The 20,236-nt window shown below is 51.1% G+C and overlaps 2 protein-coding genes across 4 annotated transcripts; one reads left to right on the top strand and one right to left on the bottom strand.

The window, feature by feature from the left end:
- Window positions 1–45: 45 nt before the first annotated feature.
- On the top strand, window positions 46–19,240 carry LOC122394434. Of its 3 annotated transcripts, XM_043391307.1 has the most exons (12): window positions 75–94; window positions 1,912–2,097; window positions 2,419–2,523; window positions 2,822–2,895; window positions 2,926–3,377; window positions 14,705–14,847; window positions 15,504–15,658; window positions 16,003–16,177; window positions 16,476–16,618; window positions 16,991–17,107; window positions 17,432–17,624; window positions 18,086–19,240. In XM_043391307.1, the coding sequence occupies exons 2-12, from the start codon at window positions 1,921–1,923 to the stop codon at window positions 18,551–18,553; spliced, it is 2,202 nt and encodes a 733-aa protein (XP_043247242.1). In that variant the 5' UTR covers window positions 75–94; window positions 1,912–1,920; the 3' UTR covers window positions 18,554–19,240. The 3 variants fall into 3 exon arrangements, with proteins under 3 accessions (XP_043247244.1, XP_043247243.1, XP_043247242.1); XM_043391309.1 differs by having other exon boundaries at window positions 46–94; window positions 2,822–3,377; XM_043391308.1 differs by having other exon boundaries at window positions 49–99; window positions 2,822–3,377.
- LOC122394435 (CLIP domain-containing serine protease 14D-like) lies at window positions 4,252–8,057 on the bottom strand. The gene is made up of 7 exons (XM_043391310.1): window positions 7,873–8,057; window positions 7,401–7,615; window positions 6,868–7,118; window positions 6,335–6,513; window positions 5,827–5,919; window positions 5,220–5,437; window positions 4,252–4,929 (listed from the first exon to the last, which is right to left on the bottom strand). The coding sequence occupies exons 1-7, from the start codon at window positions 7,943–7,945 to the stop codon at window positions 4,744–4,746; spliced, it is 1,215 nt and encodes a 404-aa protein (XP_043247245.1). The 5' UTR covers window positions 7,946–8,057; the 3' UTR covers window positions 4,252–4,743.
- Window positions 19,241–20,236: the final 996 nt, after the last annotated feature.

Raw genomic sequence — 20,236 nt, 5'->3', positions numbered from 1 at the left:
TGCGCATGGCCTTTGATCCGCCGCGTCGCGCGCGCGCCCGTTCGGTTGGTTCGGATTGAGTCGGACACCAAGAGTCGGACGAATCGGACGAAGGGTAGGGTAGGTATATCCGGATATTTTGGTAGGATTTTTTATTTTGATTCCAAGTCTGGAGCCCAAAATCACGGTGGGACTTTGTTGTTTGTTTTATAAGTTTTTTTTCATTAAATCCAGCCTATAAAGCTTCATCACTCTAATTCAAATTAGGATGAGAAGGGCTTTTCATTTTATGATAATTGATAAGGCTCGTACCAGCAAAAACAGGGGCCGTATTCACGTCGACTTCGTAAGTCGATTTTCTTTCGTAAGTATAATTTGGTATTCACGTCGACACTTCGTAAGTTTTTATCGACGGAGTTCACGTGATTAAAAAAATTTACTTAAGAAGTAGGTCAAACTTAAGAAAATTCTTACGATAATGATCGACGTGAATACGGCCCCAGGTACCCAGGTAGTTACCTGCTTAGGCTGTTCGAGACATGAATCAGAATCAAACATTGAAATTTGATGTTTTTTTAATTTGATGCTTGAGCCCAGATTGGAAAACATCCATACCCTATGCCGGACGCCTGTGAGACCCTCTTGCGCTGAAATTTGGCGCAAGTGCTTTTGCACTGAAATTTCTGCATGTGTGCCAAAAATTGGATGCCTTTTTGTGCTGAAATCAAGCCACTTTTATATAAAGCACATGTTTGCATCTACTGAGCAAGGCTATATCAACCAGAGTGTTCCTGGAGCCTTGGATGCTCTCCCATGTTTGAGAGTCGAAACTCGAAACAAGTTTTTATTTCTACGGAAAACCAATATCTCAATATTGTTACGCTAGAGCGCTGTAGCGGTGTGCCATAAAACAAGACCGGAGCCGAAAGTTCCGCGGCCACAAAAATCTACGCTAAAATCGGTGGAGCGGTGTGTTCGAGACTGGCGGGAGCCAGCGATGGCCGGGCAGCGGAGCAGCACGTACTCCGGCACATCAGCCTCTTTTGGCTAAATTGGCACACGGCGCAAAGCACCGCGAGGCGCGAGGCACCGCTTGTCTGGGCAATGCTGGCACGCCGCGGAGTGGAGACAGCCGATTCGGTGCACATACTGGAGCGAGCGGCCCCAGAGGTCCGCCCTCATCTGATGCTTTGAAACGGCGTCCTCTCGGCCCTCTCCGGGGATATGGAGCAGTGGCGTGCTCCCGAGGAGTGGCTTGAATAATGACTAACCAGTTGTCGCGCCATTGATGCGAGGCCGCATAATTAATGGCCATGGTCAGCAAGCGGGCGTTTGAGGGCAGGGCGGCCGCTTGTTTTGCCAGGTCGTCCGCGCCCTCTTTCCCCTCGATACCGCAGTGGGCAGGAATCCACTGCAGTATTATTTCATGACGCTCGGCGATGTTCAACAAGGTCTTCCATACCTGTTTCCACGCCGAGGCCGAGGGTTGAGGCCTCACCTGGCGGCCGCTCCTCCGATGAGTAGACTCATGGGCCATGGCGGCTCGTCAGTTCGAGCACGCGACGATCGGGTCGGGGGGGGGGGGACGTCTCATCCCAAAACCCAAGGGGAATCTGCCGCTAGATTGACTAGTGTGCCGACTATTCGGTGACCGTCTTTCGCGAAAAAAAATTATGTGGCCGCCCTGCGCCGAAAAATTCAGCCGCCGCCATGCGCTGAATTTGGCGCACGTGAAGTTACACCAGCGCAATCGGGGCAATCCCGCCAGTACGCCGGACATATTCGGCATAACATGTATTTTTCCAGGCTGGGCTGGAGCTGTTCTGTACCTAGGAATAGAAATAGCTATCCTTTGCAACATTATCATCATATATTAACCCAAATCAAAATAAAACGATGAATGTTTGAAGGTGTTCTCTTTCCTGTTTTCAGACCTCAACTATGTCACCACTGTGTTACCTAGTTGAGGATGAGAGTATCAGTGAAGCTGCTGTGGAACACATTCTGTCAACGGAGGCAGGAGAATTGCAGCACAGTGGAGAGCAGCCCCTGCTCCAGTTCAGGTTCTCCACATGTCCCACCAGCAGTTTTCCGACGGTCATGGAGAGAGCTCTGCAGGTGGGTACTGGATAATTTTGCTGTGGCCCAGTTTATCACACTGATGCTGACACATCAGCACTTATACCTGAAGCATCATACAGCTGAGATTTAGAATGAGCTCCAGGAAGGAATCCTGGCTGTCTTCATTTTGACATGGCATTGACATGGCAAGTACTGGCAGACATCAAAATAACATTGCAAAGCCATTGGGTGGCATTTAAAAGCATACTTTTTACGGGGTTTCTCGTATGGTTTTGTGAATAGGCATCTAGTTTTCAGAATGGTGATGTTGATTGTAATCCTGCAATTTCTGCCATCTGATGCAACCTCTTTTTACAGATTTGCCGTCAGCACGGATCGTTTGCTAAGTGGAATGTGCTCCATATTAGTGAGGCAGACTCGCTCAGGACAATACAGCTCTGCATCGGCGAACGGATGAAGCAGGTCGGTCTCCAACGTCCCGTGCGCACCTACAGCTACCACATATATAAAAAAGCGTCTTTTGGGTGCAGTGAGATTCTTCAGAATGTGGCAAACGTTTCATAAATGTTGAGCATATTGCGATTCTCTGGCACCCCCAGCTGCATGAGTGTCTGAGTGTAAGTTTAAGGTCACCTTGTGTTGACAGTTTCTTGAGTTAATCGTAGAGTGACCTCGTCGGGCACGGCATTGTCCATTTTTGCGACATGTGTCGTCGTATGAGCTGTGGATCCTCACCATTACCACCCCGTTCTCCTCTCAGGAGTGCGGCGAGTTCTGCGCCCAGGCCAGCGACGTGCTGGCCGTCCACCAGCGGCTCAACAACAACGCCATCTACGACGGCTCCGACTCGGCCGAGCCCTCCGGCGGCGACCCCGACTCGGCCGAGCCCTCCGGCGGCGACCCCGACTCGGCCGCCTACGCGCGCTACCTGGCCGCCAGTCACCTGGTGGACGGACCGGCGGTGGTGCGCGCGTTGCGCCGACTCCGCGCCGCGGCGGACGGTGTGCCCGACTGGCAGCGGCCGGCGGTGGTGCTCGGCCGTCCGCCCAGCCTGCTGGAGCGCGCCCTGGCCGCCCTGCTGACTGGTGAGGAGCCGGTGGCCGTCCGGCCGGTGACGGGAGGGGAGGAATCGACAGCCGGGCCGGAGGAGGAGGGTGGAGAGAGCCGAGAGCCGGCGGAGGGGGAGCCGAGCGCAGCCGGGCGGACTGGGCAGCTGGAGCTGGTGCGGACCGTGTGGCACTGTGTGGACGTGCAGCCGGCGCGGCAGGAGCAGGAGCCGGCCTCGGCTACCGACGGCCACGTCAGGAACATGATCGGTGAGTACCGACAGCCACTGAGCTAGTGCGGCTCGCTCACTGTTTGCTGGCTATTCGGCTTAACATGTTTAATTGATTATTAGAAACCAGTAAAACGCCTTTTGGGGGCGACAAATGTGCGAGCGAGAGTCTCGTATTGCGAGGGATTCTTTAAACTGACTTGTGCACGGCACCCTACCCAACCGGTCTCTATCGGTATGCCAAATTTTTGTGCAATCGGCCCAGCCGTTCTCGAGATCTGATAGCTGCACCCTGCACGTGCGGACGTGCAAACTGAATCCCAACTGACTTTTGCACGGCACCTTACTAATCGGTCCCTAACCGTGTACCAAATTTAGGCGCAATCGGTTCAGCCGTTCTCGAGATCTGGAAGCGACCCCTGCACGTGCGCGCGTGCAGCAGCACCCCAACCGTGACACATGGGAATGTATTACCTGGTGGATGCCTACCTACTTGCCAAGTTACAGCGCAATCGGCCCAGTAATTACCGATATATTGCAGTTGCTACAAAACTGATACCTTGTAATGAAGTTTAAAATGAGCCCGACCCTTTCGCTTCCTTGTTCGATCTGCTTGTCACAGAGCTCCCTACTTCGTTTCCTTAAATGGTCCTATAATTTCCATTAGCCTGTGGGATATGACGTATATGTATGCTTGACGTACTGTGTGCCTAAGCCGCCGATGACCACTGTAGTCCGGGCGCCCAAAAACCCCCTGTGTGTCTAAGCGCCGTCCGAGCCGGAGCGGGTGCAGTCCCCGGCAATGCAGTCACGTTTCCACCGAAAATCCATCGATTCCGCAGCTCTGGTTTGGACAATGTACCGTGAAGTGGTCAACAGCGTTTTTTTTTTTTTTTACAACGCAAACACTAGACTATCAAACGAACTATATTACACACCTTTTCATTTTCCACGTGGCACGTGCATAAGGGGCCACCCACATGCATGGGAAATAGTCCAACACATGGTCGAAGGAATGAAGCTACCCTAAAAAAAAAAAAAAACATTACCGCAAGTAAACCGGTCTAGTGGTTGCGGAGACATAGGTTTCGCAAAAGCGTCCGCACGGCTGGCCGGCCGGCCGCTCATGCTCAGGAATTTCTGCTACTCTGCGTAAGACTTCGCTTGCTCGTAATCAACCGTCGTCTGAAACAACACTTATTTCTTGACAATAAGTAACAGGCCAGCCTCTGTCTTTCTTACACTCTCTCTTTCACCTCTACTGGCCCCTTCATTCTTTCATTCACCATTATTCAAACTCACTTAAACTTATAGTCTTCTTCTCTCAGAGTCTTCAGTCAATTTCCTAATATCAAGCTTTCCTTCACGATCTGCCCCCTCTCCCTCCCTTCGCTCCGCTCCGCCCCCTACCGGCCGCCGTGCGCAGCCATCGTCTCCTGTATCCAGTCGATGTACGAGTCCACGCGGGTGTACACCCCCGGCAGCAGCGGGCTGCCGCAGCCGATGGCGAACGAGACCACGCCCACAGCAGTGAGACGCACCACCCCCTGCGGCAGCTTCTCGTAGCTCATCAGCGGTCCGCCGCTGTCACCCTGAAACCAGCGAACGGGGGCGGTCAGGGGCGAGGTGTTGCGTCTACCAGCAGTGCAAGACACTCGTAGTGATGAACGGAGGAAAGGATATCCACAAGCGCCAAACAGTGTGAATAAATCCACAGTAATTTATCACTTTGACCCCAAATTGCCATGTTCCCCTAAGGTGTTGCATCAATCTTTCACAAATAACATTATGATGGCAGTGCATCTGTAGTTAAATGGCGTGGATTACGGTACCATAAGCCACCCGCAGCTAATCCATCTCCCCAACCGGCCGGTATTCGCACCTTGCATGTATCGACGCCTCCCTGGCAGTCTAGGCTGTCGTCTCCGGGCTGGCAGCCGGACAGCACGTGTCCCCTGGCGGTCACATTGCCCGTGGCACACAGGTGCTGCTCCGGGTCCACGTGGTGGTTGCGCGACCTCAGGTAGTTGCTCTGACACGTGCGGACGTCGGTGATGTTCAGCTCCGCGTAGTGCATCACGTTGGTGCCGTCCCTTCCACCTGTGGAGAGATGTGCGCAACTGGTAGCGGCAAACAGACAATTCTGGCGCACAAACGACGAGCTATTCCTCAGTCGGTATAAGTGAATAATGCCTTTTTGGTTTAATGATTGGTAAGTGAACATTTTTTTATGAATTAGTACCTATTAGTGCGCGGGCTTATAGTTCTGGATGCATCTAACACTAACAAGTTGAACGTTTATGTGCATTGCGCAGGCGGAAGGTGGTTATGTCTATTTACGCCTCATACAAACGCGAGGCCTACAGCGATTTTTATGCATGCTTTCCTTTATTTGCTATGACAAATTGGTTCAGGGTGAAGCTCAGGTATGTTGAAATCATTTGTAATCCTTGCTGAGCAGTGAGCTCGATACCGTCCTATAAACCCACCATGTTCGGTCAGGCCCCATCCGGCGATCACCGTCTTTCCCGATGGCTGAACCTCCGACTTCTTGGTGGGCAAACAGATGGGCCGGACAATATCTGTAACGGAGTAGTCAGACGTGAAAAAGGAGCAGTCGGTCTGAAATTTTATGTAGATGCAAGGCTGGAAATTAAAGAAACCCCATGACTCAAATGTTTTGACCAAGTGATTGACCGATGGATTAATTTGATGATCGGTGATTTAATATCGACTAGTAAATACCTAAAAGTAGTCATTGGTGTTATATGCGCTATTTCTGACCAAATCCATCCCTGTTTAGGGAAATGCATTGCTTATTATCAAGTACAAATTGTAATCAAGCTCAAGTCACGCTGTGTCTGCAGAATTGAAAATGTTTCACTATTATTGATGACTGATGTCTTCGTACCTTTTCCATTTTTCTTAAGCACCAAACACCTAATGCAGCAATGAACCATGAAAGACGAAAGGGCGTCACAAAAGCCCGCCGCTCACCGGAGTACTCGATGTCGCTCCTGAGCTTGACGAGCGCCACGTCGTTGTTGAGGCCGCGGAAGGTGCGGCGGTAGCCCGGGTGCCGGATCAGCCGCTCCACCTCTATGTCCTGAGGCGGGTGCGCCACGTCGTCGTCGGTGGTCGTGTACAAGTTGAGGTCGCCGATACGAGCCCCCACCCTGAAACGGTGACACCAGACGCCGTTTAGACAGAGACGGTGACGAGGTTTGGAGGTCGTGTGTCCGGGGATAATATTTGAACAAAAAGGGGAATGATGGTGGATGTGCGAAAAAGGAACTGCGTAGAGGAGCAAAGAGGAGGCATGCTGGAGCCTGGAGAGAAGGAGAGGAGAGGAGTTGTGAAAGGAGCATGCCATTTGATGAGGATGCGGCAGGCAAGTTTAGGAAGACAGCTGATAATGGACTGCATAAACTGAACTAATAAAACGTTCCCCTTCCCACCCAGCCTACTGTTCCAAGCCCAGCCTACCCCTCCCCAACTCACCCCCAACTCACCCCCCCCCCCGAACTCACGGTCCTCCGGGGATGTTGACACAGTGTGCCGCGGTGAGCAGCCACCTCCTGCCGATCACTGCCGCGCCGCACTGGAACATCTTGCGCAGGTCGTACCTCAGGGCCACCATCCAGGGGAACGTGCCGACCGCCTGCACCGGCTCCCCGCCCACCACGCGCGGCGGCTGGTACTTGGTCGTGATGCCGCATGTGTCCGCAGTGGGGGACGGCGCGGCAGTGGGAGGGGGAGGGGCCACCCCGTCCGGACAGCACTGGGGGTGAACGGGAGGGGGGGTCAGACGCGGGGAGAGGGACGTGAGAGTCCAGAGAGACATAAAATTCATAGATGTTGGTAATGTCGCCTTTCACTAATTAGTGTCTCGTTTCATAAAAAATTTACTCTTCGTCAATTTCACCATATTTGGTATAAATATGAACGCATAAATTCCATCTTAACTCATTGTTTGGAACATGCATAAAAGACTGCGTTACCACAACATGCCACAAGTGAGCAGTCCACACATCCCTATCGAAAACGTTGGCAGATCTCTTACCAGCAAGGTCTGTGACCTGGCCTTGCCGCACACCAGCTGCTTTAGGAGCTGGATGTTGCCGCTCCTGAGATGGCCCATCAGCGAGGGACAATCCTGGATCCTTTTGCAGAGGCCCGGCGCTCCAGCCGGCATGGAGCAGTGTGCTCCCAGGGCAGAGTGCGGCGGGCCTAGTCCTCGGGGCGGCTGCCGAGGCGTCTGAGGTCCGCCGAAAACGACTGCCAGAGACCGGGCAAAATTCAGATAGAGAGGGAGCATAATTGTTTCGTACTTCATTAAAATTGAATCGCTATTTAGATAACATGAGCAGACAAAAGCCGAAATGATTATATTCGTTCTTACATGCACGCGAAAGTCAAACTGATGTTTACGGTTTTTGCTGCAAGCGTATCTCATTACTCAAATCATTAAGCATCGATAAATAGGTAAATTGAGACTGTTTAGAAATAGCGCCCAGTCGAGCAGAGGCACTCACTGTTGGCTCGTGTGTCGGCTGCAGCACACAGTAGCACGGCGAGACACGCCACCAGCCTCCGTGCAGTCGTCATCCCGTCCCTGTACCGTCTCACGTCTGTCGCCCTGTAATAGCACTATCAGACTGCCTTCCGCTGCTCGCTGGAGCGACTGTGTGAGGTGGCCGCCGCCCCGGCCGACGTATATAGCCGCCCCCGCCCCCGCCCCCGCCCAGCCGTGACGCTCTGCTAGCGAGCGGTGGGTGATTCACGTCACAGACAGAGAGGCTCGGATACACGCCCCACGTAACCGAGTGCGTCCACACTCCACAGTGCACGGGTACGCAGGTAGACATCAGGGAAAATAGCCGATACACGGACAACGATACCCATCGCGCGCCGTGGCGCAAGACGTTTTTACTCCCCTTATTTTCCGATATACCTATGTATCTCAAGTTTTTTATTCGCCTTATGATCCACCTGTTTCGCATATGTTGATAAAATTTGCCTATTGCCTATTCAAAGTTCAATGCCTATTGAATACTGAAACGTAGTATTGTATTCGTAATTGCATATACTCCTGCAAGCAGCCTGTCCTGGTAGCCTGCAAACGGACTTTTTGTGATCAACCTCGCCAGCTGGACTGGATACTGAAGTCAACAATGTTGAAGCGTGTGGTTTTGATTGACCTGACCTTGATCTGACCTTTGACCAAGATTCCGAAAAGTTTTGAGCTATCAAGATTTGTTTTGTTGAGAGCATTCGATTACCGTTTTCTCCGTCTCTTTACGATCATCGTTCGGAGGTAAAACCGCCTGCCCTCTCACAACGGCGTGTTCTGCTGAATACCCCGGAGGGGGCGGGTCGAGCTATGGAAGTCCACCGGACGTATAGGCGCACATGACACAAATTCTTGCCATCCATTTTCTCATGTAACTGAACCATAACGAATCGTGGAATTAGTAGTTATCACCAGGACACCCCAGGCCGTGTCGTCCCCACGAAACACATTCCGTGAATTCACCCATCATCTCCCTTCCTGTTCCTTTTCAGACCGCCGCGGTACCTAGAAACTGACCCCTTCACTGCGCTGCAGAGCCCGGCCTGTCCAGACGGACAAACTGCGCAGACAGATTTCGCGCTACCGGTACCGGCGCCGTCTATACATACACAGTACACAGACACACATACATACGTACCGCCGGAGCAGCAATAGCCGGCGGATGTGATATCAGCGCCGTGACGTCACACTTCCCCCACGGGGGGGGGGGGGGGGTTCGCCGGCGGCACCGAACTCAAAGGGGATGAATGACGTGTGTACGTGGTGCAGGGAGAGTAGGGCAAAGTGGACATCCTGACACTTCACCCTAACACTTCGGTGCTGACTCTTCATTTTTTAACTTGGAAAGATTCCTTCAATGCCAATATGATCTCTGTTAAATTGTCTTTCATTTAACCCGCGCCCAGATGGGGTCTGCCGAGCAACGCGGTCTGATGGGGGGGGGGGCATTTTGCCCCCCCCCCTCAGATCTCGAGAACCACGCAACATAGCGACAAGCGGTAAACGGTGTTGGATAGCCCCAGCGGGGAACTACCTTGTGACCCAATTTCATTGACCTCGGTCAAACCGATGACGTCACAGGTCAGGTCAAAGGTCGAATTTTCACCGTTTACAGGCATTTCAAGAAATGCGTTGTAAAATCGAGTAAAATGCATTTCATTGAAAATCATCGATGGAGAAATGTTCTTCAAACACATATTTTGCTATTTGAGGTCACTGATACCAGGTCAGGTCACAGAGGTCAGGTCACTGGGGGGTCACAATATGAAAGTGTCGTGTGATACATGTTTTATGGTCCATTTTACATGACAAATGCGATTATGTGGGTCAGACAGACTTTAGGGCCAGCTTAGGTCACGTTTTGGTCAAGGTCAGGTCAAGCTCAGGTCAAATTAGGTCAAATTTCAAAGTTGATATTTTTGCATAAAATGGGTATCGATTCGATGCAGCTCGTCACGGGGAGTTCAATGGTGGTCTCCGTTTTGCGCTACGAGGTCTAGAACTGCTAAAAATTGAGTTCAAAAATTTGACGTCATCAATTTTTAACAGTTTTTTCGCTATAACTTGGCCAAAAAAAGAGGTATCGATCTGAAATTTGGTATGTATATCAAAGAGCGCAGGGACTATCACATATGTTCCGGTTTTTTCGAAATTCGAAAATGTTTTGGAAATTTTTTGAGTTTTTCTAAAAAATCAGTTTTTTTATTTTTGGGGGTCAAAATCCCAAAATTTCGAAAATCAGAGATAGCAGTTTTGTAGCGCCGTCTTTTCTCTACACAACCACATAAAGAACTTTAAAATTGCTTGTTAACTGTAGAATTGGTGAGCGTTTCAAGATGTCATGTTTTTTGCTCATTTTTGCTCAAACATGACCTCAGTTTGACCTCAATAACTCCTGACCTGAGGTGACCTGTGACTTGAAATTTTGTGTGAAGGTGTCAAATTGATGCCCGGTAAGGTACCCAAAATTTGGCGGCGCTGCGCGCCGCCGTTTTCTCGCTATTTAAGAAAAACCACAGGGGGGGCCAAAATGGCCCCCCCCATCAGGGCGCGGGTTAAACTTCGTTTCATTTCTGAAGACGTTCATGTATAGGAGATATTGACAAAACTTAAAGCATGTGTATTTTGTTCACTTTGCCTCAACCCCGGGGCAAAGCGGACACTGGTAACCACTTACCTCGATATGAGGAACAGGATACTTGTCTCATGTACAACTAGAGTTTTTGATGGTAAAGAGGTTTAAACGAGGATAGATTCTCATTTTGTCATCTTCCCACCGATAAGCAATGCAAGGACAATCATGGAAAAACATTGAATTGCATTTTCGGGTAACCAAAAAGTGCCCGAAATGAACGGATGACGATACATTTTAACATCAAATAATGTTTGTTGTCCAGGGGGAAAGAGCTTATGGTGGATGCTGTCCTGAGTGTCCACTTTGCCCCGTCCACTTTTCTCCGTGCATACCGTTCGAGAACTATATATGGCCTTGGTTCGAGACAGAGATCTTCCAGTTCAATTATTAGTGGGGTCAAACGCACTAAAATTGGCAGGAGACATGTACGACAAGTAACAACAACGCAATGCATGAAAGAGGACGCGTAAATATATTTTGAAACCGTTAGGTATCGAATTCAACAGCAAAATATAAAAGCGTGAGAATAGTTACCAACCTAAGAAGATATGCCTTTCCGTGTGTCAAGGTCAAGGAAAAATGGCAACGGTCCGGGATAATAATAAAACGCAGGTTATCTCTGAAATCTCCGAAGTTTCACTTGCTCTATTTTAGCTGTTTTTATGTACCTTCCTACCTTCTTTGTGGTAAATATGTTGAAAGCACCCGACGGCCGACGGGGGATTACCCGTCTGAGACATCCACTTCATATCCGCTCTGTCACACCGACTGGAGCCCGGTTTTCTCGCGTGTGGGATTGACGGATCAGTGGGCTGCCTTTACTGAGCTACTCTTACCTATCCTGGACTTTCATGCTCCCTTACGGTGTCTCAAATTTCGCAACCCCTCTGCACCCCCTGCCTCGGACACCACCCTGCGACTCATGGCACGGCGCCGTGGACTTCTTGCCCGAGAGGGCCGGACTCCTGCCTTCCTCACCCTGGACAAACAAGTAAAATCTGCTATACGTCGTGACGTTAAAAACGACATTGCTAGCCGGGTGAGGAGGCAGGGTCCGGCCTCCACCTTCCGCAACCTTCGGCAGGTGATCGAGGGCAAGAGGTCCACTCAGCGAGTCGTGCCTGAGGCCACCCCCAACGAGCTGAACGATTACTTTGTGGGGGTCGGCCCTCGGGTCGCGGCTGAGGTCCGAGACAGGGGGGAGCCCCTTCCTCTTCCTTGCAGACTACCTAGAGTAGGCGCCTGTGCACTCACCTTACAACCTATTTCCCTTCACTCTCTCCGATGTGTCCTTTTTTCCATGAAAAATTCCTCTTCTTCCGGCTCCGACGGTGTCAGCATCCGGATCCTACGCCTCTGTTTCGACTCCATCGGTCACGTCTTTCTCTACTTTGTCAACACCTGTCTCACAACCTGTGAATTTCCCGCGTCCTGGAAGCACTCTATCGTCCACCCCATCCACAAAGCGGGCAATCCTACTGATCCATCCAACTATCGACCTATCTCAATTGTTCCTGCCTTTGCCAAACTTGTAGAAAAAGTTGCTCAGCAGCAGCTGTACACCTACATGTCTGGCAACCATCTATTTTCCTCATCCCAGCACGGTTTCCGCTCTTGTCTCTCCACAGAAACCGCGCTCGCCACCGTATCCGATCACATCCTCTCTGCCACCGACCGTCAGGAACTCACTCTCCTATGTCTCCTCGATCTCTCCAAATGCTTTGACGTCATCGACCACTCAAAGCTACTATCCAAACTTCAAACCTATTCTATCGATCCGACCTGGTTTTCCTCTTACCTCCGTGGCCATTCCCAATCAGTTTGCACAACTGACGGGCGAGGAAACCGAGTCCTCTCCGATCCTCTACCCAATCCTATCGGCGTGTTCCAAGGATCCTCGCTGGGCCCGCTCCTGTTCCAAATATTTGCCAATGACCTCCCTCTTTTCGCTCCCGGGGCGCACGTGGTGCAGTACGCTGATGATACCCAAATTCTACTTTCTGGCAAAAAAGATTCCCTCCCTCATCTCATCGCCACTTTAGAACAAATTTTGGACTCTTTTGATGCCTGGTTTCATACCAACGGCTTAAAAGTTAACACAGCTAAAACTGAGCTCATAGTTTTTGGCTCGCGCCAAAATTGCCGCAGCCTGGATCCCATCTCAATTCGGTTCCGTGAGGACACGATCCGTGAGGGCCCCACGGTGAGGAACCTTGGCGTGGTTTTCGACAAGCACCTCACCTGGGACGCTCACGTATCGGCCCTCGTCCAAAAATGCAACGGTATCCTCATTGGGCTGTCCCACGTGCGTCACCACATCCCTTGTGAACTTCTGCCTACTGTGGTCAGCGCCTTGGTCCTCTCGCACGTCCGATATTGTCTCTCGGTCTATGGAAACGGGTCGGACAAAAACACACAACGCCTCCAAAAAGTTCTCAATTTTGCGCTGCGCGTTGTGTCCGGCCGAAGAAAATTTGACCACATATCGGACGTGCGAGAGGAACTGGGCTGGCCTACCGCCCGTCAGTTGTACGAAATCCACTCTCTTAACTTCCTCCACAAAATACGCTGCACCGAAGAGCCGGATACTATGTTCTCCCAAATCCTGGCCAACTCTTCCCTTCGCTCACGCTCAACCCGGCGGGACACTGATCTGTCTCTCCCACGCGTGAGAACCGAAGCAGGGAGGCGGCGCCTGCTCTACAGCATAGCCCAGTTGTACAACCGTCTGCCCCATGACATTAGACATCTCCCTCTGGGAGCTTTTAAACGCTCTGTTTCCGAGTTGTATCTGCGTGTTTAAGGATGAATGTGTGATTTGAATTGTGTTCTGTTTGATGTGATTGATGAGTGTATCTTAACTTGTTTTTCCTTTTAACCGTGACGCGACACTCGGAATAGCCACTTTACTGTGGAGAGTGTTTTAACTGTCAAATACAAATACAAATACATATTTATCTGACCATGACCACCTCCTGGCACCTCATGTTTGCGCAGCTCTGTTGGCCAACCGCGCTGTCTCCCCCTCCGAAAAATCCGAGCGATTACCCTGCCCGCCGTGTTCCTGCAGAGAGTACAAGAAGGGCAGTGCCGCCGTGGCGTTCCACCCGGAACGGTTGCACACCCTGCACCACAAACTGCGGTTAGCTATAACAAGGTGGTGACTCCCCTCGACTTCACCGGGGGGGGGGGGGGGGTCAGGAAAATCCGCGGCCACATGGACATACGTCATGTCTCTCGTCCGTCCGTCTGCCTGGCTGTCTGTCTGCCTGCGCTCAGCCTTGTTTTCCGTCGGTCTGAGCAGCTGCCAGCTGTGGGGCAGGCCGCTGGAGTTCAGATACCCACACCTGCCAAAGGTGCCCCGGGCGGTCATTAATGCGGCCAGCAGCTCGTGACACGCGCCCGGGAGGCGGGAAATCCCGCCACTAAACGTGCTCACATGGGGTCGTTGTGCTGACATAACGTCATCCTATAATACGTGACTCAGGGGAAAACAATGATGAGGCCTGCAGTGCAGTATCTGACGGAAAAGAGTATAGCTGATGGAAAGGATTTACTGTGTGTTGAGTGTGTGGTATGACATATTTGTAGCGAACACGTCAGGTGATAGGGTACCTATATTTGCTATTCGGAGTATGGTGAAGCCGCTTACGTTAGTTGCTGGCGTCATTCAGATGAGTAATACCAGTGGGGGGCAGTCGGGAAGAATACCTGTGATACATGCACCATCGTCTCACCCTGGGCTGTTGGTAACTGATTCGCTCATTTCTTTAGCATCCAAGGGAGCCGGCATAATATTTCTGTTGATCTTTGGTCCGAGGTTTCGGACGGCACCCATTATGCAAGTTGGTGAGTGGTTGATTAAGATTGTTGAGATAGTTGTTACCGTGATAAGTTCCTTAGGTTTTGAAGGGCTCTTTATTTCGAAGCATCGTAATTCTCTAATCAAATTATAAACTTGATTATAAACTTGATCTATTTGCCTGTATGGTGCAAAGGTAAGACATTGATATGTAACAGTAAGACGCCTTCTGGGGCGACAAACGAGCGAGCGACAAAGTGAGCCCTGCATGTGCGGAACTGCGTAGGGTGCTGACCCGCTGTGTTGCTGACCGTCTGTGCCGCAGCCCACCGATAACCCATGTCTCCGTACCGGCAGGCGCCATGTTCCGCCTGCTGATCAACTCTCGGGACGAGCTGGCTCTGGCGGCCGTCTGCCAGGCTCCGGGGCTCGAGCTGGCCGCGCCCGACTTCCTGGCCATCCGACGCACGGCGCGGCACAGGGCGCTGCCCATGTATCAGGTACAGATGCCTCCACGGGCGTAGGGACGTCATGAAGTGGGTGGGCCAGCCTGTCAAGGGGCCTCCTTTTCCGGGGGGCGTATTGCAAGGTAAAAGTTAGAGACCTCTGGAAAAGGTTAGAGACCCCTGAAAATAGGTGGCCCCCTGGAAAAGGAGGCCCCTTGACTGGGTGGCCCACCCACTTCATGACGTTCCTATGCCCGTGGATACCTCTCCAGTCCATGTATCATCGTCCTGTCCTTTTATCAGTAGAGCTCAACCAATGTATCAGATATCAACGTTCTGTCCATGTATCAGGCATCACAGCATCGGATATCAGCGACTTTCTAGGTATCACGTATCATAGTATCAAAGATCAGCGACTTCCCAGTTCCCGTGTATCAGGTATCATAGTATCAGATATTAGCGACTCCATGTAACAGGGGTCATAGTATCGGATTTCAGCGACTGTCTGTGCATCAGGTATCGCAGAGCTCGTCTATGCATAAGGTATCAGAGCCCTGCCCATGTACCAGGTATCAAATTCATCTATCTATAGGGTGGGACATGGGACGGCAGTGAGAGTGATGGATGTCGTTGTCAGGGGGAGGTGCTCACTGCGCCCGGAGAGGTATTATTCCTCTAACGTCTCGCCCCCCCCCCCCCCTCCCCGTCAGACGGTGGTGTCTCACGTGCGTCGTGTGGAGCTGGGCGGCGCCAACTACCAGCCGCCGGCCGACTGTCCTCTGCACGGCTGCACACCGCCTCTGAAGGCGCTCGTGCGGCTCGTACACAAACTGCACGACCTGCTGGAGGAGGAGGCCGACCCGAGGTCAGGGCGGTCAGAGGGGAGGCGGGTCGGCGGGCGGACCGATAGACACATTGGCCGATCCCTGGATGAGGCGGGGACGCCTGGTTAAGCTCGTGTTTTGCGCTCTTTGCGCCTTATGCTGTTGAGCCTTATAAAGAAGACATCCGCTTGCTTGGAGCCCATTTTTAAAGGGATGTGCATTATCGATTCCGATTCCATTTTCATGCAGCTGGGCCTCCAGCTACTGTTTTTCCTCTTCTGATTTTGAGCTGCTGTATTTTCTGCTGTCACTCTGCTGGTACTGTTTACCGCCCCCACCACTGACCCTGAACTCCTCCCCCCCCCGTCTCTCCGCCCACCGGCAGTAAGTGCTGCCAGCGTCTGCTCTCCGCCATGAAGGGTTGCGTGTCCCGCGGCGCGCGCCTCAGACAGTCTGCCGTGGACCGGGCGGCCGCTGAACTGAAGGAGCTGGTCGGACGGCTGGCCGCGGACGGCAGCGGCGACACGGACACCGCCGTGGTCGGAGGACCGGCCGTGCAGGTGTGTAGGAGCACGGACAGAGTGCTGGGCGGGTGGGCGGCGACTACGGACAGACCGAATTAGGTAGTACGTATAGAATGTTCTTCCATGCATTATATCGGATATCCTGCATGCGTTATTTGTAAGATCTATGGGCTATTCTACACAACCATGGACAATAATGTGTCTGAAGCATCATTTGCCAATTGGATTTTAAGCCCAGTTTCCAACAGGCGATCGGCAGCGATCACTCACCAATTGTGCTATCTGCCCGCCACTCTCAGCGTCTCTAACTCCCCGTGTGACCCTCTCTTCACAGCTGGTGCGCCGGCTGTGTGACCGTCTGTCGTGCGCCGCTCCCCCCGTCACCGACTACCTCAGCGTTCTGGAGGACGGTGTCACCAGTCCGGGTACCCCCGGACGGCGGCCCGCCGCACTGCCCTCAGTCGTGTCCCTCTTCAGGTCAGTGCTGCCCGTTTGGAGGCATGCTTAATGGGGTCAACAGCCATATATGTTTTTATTATAATGAGCTGATATTTTCCGGAGTGTCAATCTAACGATACAGCAATTAAGAGCAATGGATCGTAGCCATTGTGTAATTTTAACGTCCTTCCTCTGGACGCTGAACTGCTCGTTTGTTTTCGTTATTGTATTCATTCATTCATTCATTCATTCATTCATTCATTCATTCATTCATTCATTCATTCATTCATTCATTTGGTTAGGTATTATTTCAATGAAAGAATGAATGAATTCAGTAATCAACTACTTCATTCATGAATTAGTCCATGAATTACTTTATTTTTCATTCATTCATTCATCTCTCTGTGTCAGGACTCCGCCGGAGGTGGACGGGGATGAGAGTAATGACGGCGTCGGCCTCTCGCTCGAGGAGCGACTCAGAAGGAAGGGCATCTCGCGCACCGGCGAGACGCCCACCTCCACCAAACGGTAGGTTGGAGAGTTAAAAACGCCAAACGGTAGGTTGAGACGCCAAACGATAAGGGCCATGTTCCATGGACCGTAGTTAATGGATTTAAGATAGCTTGCACATGAGCACCGCATCTCATACGCGAACTATATCAGTAATCAGAGTCTCAGACATCGCCGAATATTGTCGATCGCATTGCTTCTCATTTGAATCGGCATCAGGTCTGTCCCTGGTACTGACTTTGTAATAAATCTCTGTTCCACTAGTGAATGTGTCTTAAACTGGGCCTCCTGGTCCGCCGAATTGCTGATTCGCCTCTGACCTTGTTCCCCGCCCTGCCGCAGGTTCGGCGCCTCGCTGGGCTGGCTGGCGGCGGAGGACCGGCCGGCCGGAGGCGGCGGCTCGCCCCTGGAGCCCACCCCGCCCCTGGTGGCCGGGCCCACCCTGGTCTGCTCTCGGTCGGGCACCAAGTACGCCGAGGGAGAGGGGGTGCGCGCGCTCCGGGAGCTGCAGGCCGCCGACCGGGCCAGGCAGAAGGTAACGCTGAGAGCGGGCAGAAGGGAAGGGACGGGGGTTATTCGGGAGGGCGGAGAGGGGACGGGGTACCGCAGAGGAGAATGACGGGGGAACTAAAGTTGATTGGTGTGATTTGTGCAGTATGAAAGACAGGTCTCTGATCTGTCCGGGTAGCACTTTATGATGTGGATTGGGTGGTTCTTTTGTTAGTGCATCATACAATGTAACTTGGCTTTCATTAATTTTAACAATTGCAGATTGCGTTGATGAAATTATTTGTTCGGATGCCATGGGTTGTAGTGCACAGCCATGTTTTCACCGGGGAAAAATAGGTGATGATATTTGATGAAACGTGGAAATCTGGGAAGTTAATTTTTTGCATGTCAAGGGTTCCATAGAAAAGTTTTCCTTGTTCACGATTTCGAAACAGGCGCAAGGAAAACGTATCATTTTTGAATTTCCTGAAACTCTCGACTTTTCAGGAAAGTGAGATTATGTCTCCGAAGACCTCTAGGGCTCCGAAGAAGCCCAAGCGCTCCCTCTTTGACTCGGCACAAAACGCTAAGACCAGCGGGCCGAAAACCAAGGCGAGCGACGCGTCTAAGACAAAGAGCGACGCAACCAAAGCAACTGCGAGGAAGAGGAAGACTGAAGCAGCCCAGGACCAAGAAAATGCGCCTTCCAAATCAGCGTCTGATCAGCCACTAGCAGCCAAAACGCTGATCCTTGAAGATGACAGTAAAAACACCAAGCCAGCGGCAAAGAAGCGGAAAACTGAGGCCGCGCTGGATCAGGAGAATGTCTCCGTTTCGTCTGACGTCACCAAACCAAAGTCTCAGCACCCGGCCCCGGGACGCAAGGCGTCAGCTATAGCAGAGAAGAAGGCTAAGGGGAAGCAGATCAAACAGGTTCAGGGCCAGAAGAGCATTAGGGATTTCTTCAGGATATGATGCGATGTTTGCTCAGCGTTGGACGCGGAACATAGGACCAAAGTAATTTGTGCGGTAGTGCTTAGTTAGAAAGTGACTTGTTAGGTAAGCTTTATGTTGCTTGTAGCCTGTAGGACATGTCGTGTGTCGATTTGAGCGATAATTGCTCGGGTTCGTAATCGTATCAGCGGCCGATCCCGGACCATACAATCCGACTCGTGGGCTATGCACAAAATCTGACCAACGATGTTTACTGATTGCCCTGCGTTTTATGAATGAATTGGACTTGGTGCAGGACGTGAGTACGTCAGGGTGCATTATTGACTTTGATTGCGTGATTGATCGATGTCGATAAGTTAATTTGAGCGTGAACTTCATTGAACCAACGATTGCTGTTTTGAACTTTGATGACAGCATTCATGAAATGGTGGACTGGCATACTTGTTCAACGAATTTTAGTATAGGTTGCGGTGTTCCTAGGATATGGAGGTTATGGAACCTGCCGTGGTTGCGATTCGTCTGGCTTTTGCCAAGACTGTGGTTGCAGCTGCATTTTCAGGTTGCATTTCAAGGTTAGCTGGCGACTGGAGCCTGACATTTAGCTAGCTTTTGTGTAATTTAATCATTGATGTAAAACATTACTGCAGACATTTATACGGCATCACCATCATCCCGCCTCGTTTTGGTAATAAACTGCACCGATATTAAGTATCTTTTCAGTGTGCAGCGTGATGCCCACAACGGGAGGGCACGTGCTGGCTTAGGTTCAGCACTCCTTACCTTACCTTACCTTAAAGGAAATAGTTCACTTTTTAACATGGGTTTTGAACTGGAATAGCAGTTCCGTAGCTTGGGCTGAGACGAGCATAAATCAGGAGCTTTTACAGCCCAACGATCACCCTAGGCAAAGATATTCTATTTCTCGTCCCGAAAAAGGTGTCTTGCGTTGAGGATGTGTGCCTTGCATATATTTCCATCCAGTATGAAAAGAGCATGGGTCCCGAAAATTCTTCAGAAACTAGAGAAATTATCTACGAGAACTCTAGAGAAATTCTCGTACTGATCAATTAGGACATTCAGGGGAACATTATCAGATCGAGCAGATCGCCCAAATGCCGATGGCTGCGATAATTTCTCTGTTTCTGAAGAATTTTCGGGACCCATGCTCTTTTCATACTGGATCGCGTGTGCCTTACAGAAACTGAAAAGTTCTTCCTATATCAAAATATAGAAAAAAATATTTTGTTATAAAAAGGATTTATTTTCTTTGCTGATTATTTTGAACATAAAAAATCATAAATCCGTTGCAAAAAAATAATTTCGTGAAAGTGAACTATTTCCTTTAATATGATCGGAATTTTGAGGCCACTTGGCCTGTAGGGAACCGCTCTCAAACAACCGCACTCATTCGCTGAAAGTGATCGTTAAAAACCTACGGATTTTATCAAAGATCAGCATTCAATATCCCGTGCACCTTGAGGCAGTCTGTATGTACCGCCAGCCGTTCGCTCGGTCGTGCTACGTGCTGCTGACAGCGCCCTCCGCAGGTGGTGTCGAGCGCTGGAACCTTAGCTTCAGCGTTTGGCGCTAGGTGGCTTCTTAGATCCGCCGCTCCGCGATAGAGAAGCTCGTTGGAGAAGCGCGAATGTTTATTTCGCTCACTAGGCGGCGCTAGCAGGCCTTTAGTGGGCTGCGGCCAGCCAG

Source organism: Amphibalanus amphitrite, unplaced genomic scaffold (genome assembly GCF_019059575.1).
Source record: "Amphibalanus amphitrite isolate SeventyFive unplaced genomic scaffold, NRLGWU_Aamphi_draft 000591F_arrow, whole genome shotgun sequence".
In the NCBI taxonomy this organism is placed as follows: Eukaryota; Metazoa; Arthropoda; class Thecostraca; order Balanomorpha; family Balanidae; genus Amphibalanus; species Amphibalanus amphitrite.
This window is presented reverse-complemented; position numbering and strand designations above follow the sequence as displayed.

Excerpts from the sequence above, each read along its gene's own strand:
- LOC122394435 (XM_043391310.1), bottom strand. The coding sequence starts at position 7,945 with ATGACGACTGCACGGAGGCTGGTGGCGTGTCTCGCCGTGCTACTGTGT. Across the intron at positions 7,616-7,872 it reads AGCCGACACACGAGCCAACA|TCGTTTTCGGCGGACCTCAG; the intron begins GTGAGTGCCTCT and ends GGTCTCTGGCAG. Across the intron at positions 5,438-5,826 it reads ATGGGGCCTGACCGAACATG|GTGGAAGGGACGGCACCAAC; the intron begins GTGGGTTTATAG and ends ATCTCTCCACAG.
- LOC122394434 (XM_043391309.1), top strand. The coding sequence starts at position 1,921 with ATGTCACCACTGTGTTACCTAGTTGAGGATGAGAGTATCAGTGAAGCT. Across the intron at positions 16,619-16,990 it reads TCAGTCGTGTCCCTCTTCAG|GACTCCGCCGGAGGTGGACG; the intron begins GTCAGTGCTGCC and ends TCTCTGTGTCAG. Across the intron at positions 17,625-18,085 it reads CCGACCGGGCCAGGCAGAAG|GAAAGTGAGATTATGTCTCC; the intron begins GTAACGCTGAGA and ends TCGACTTTTCAG.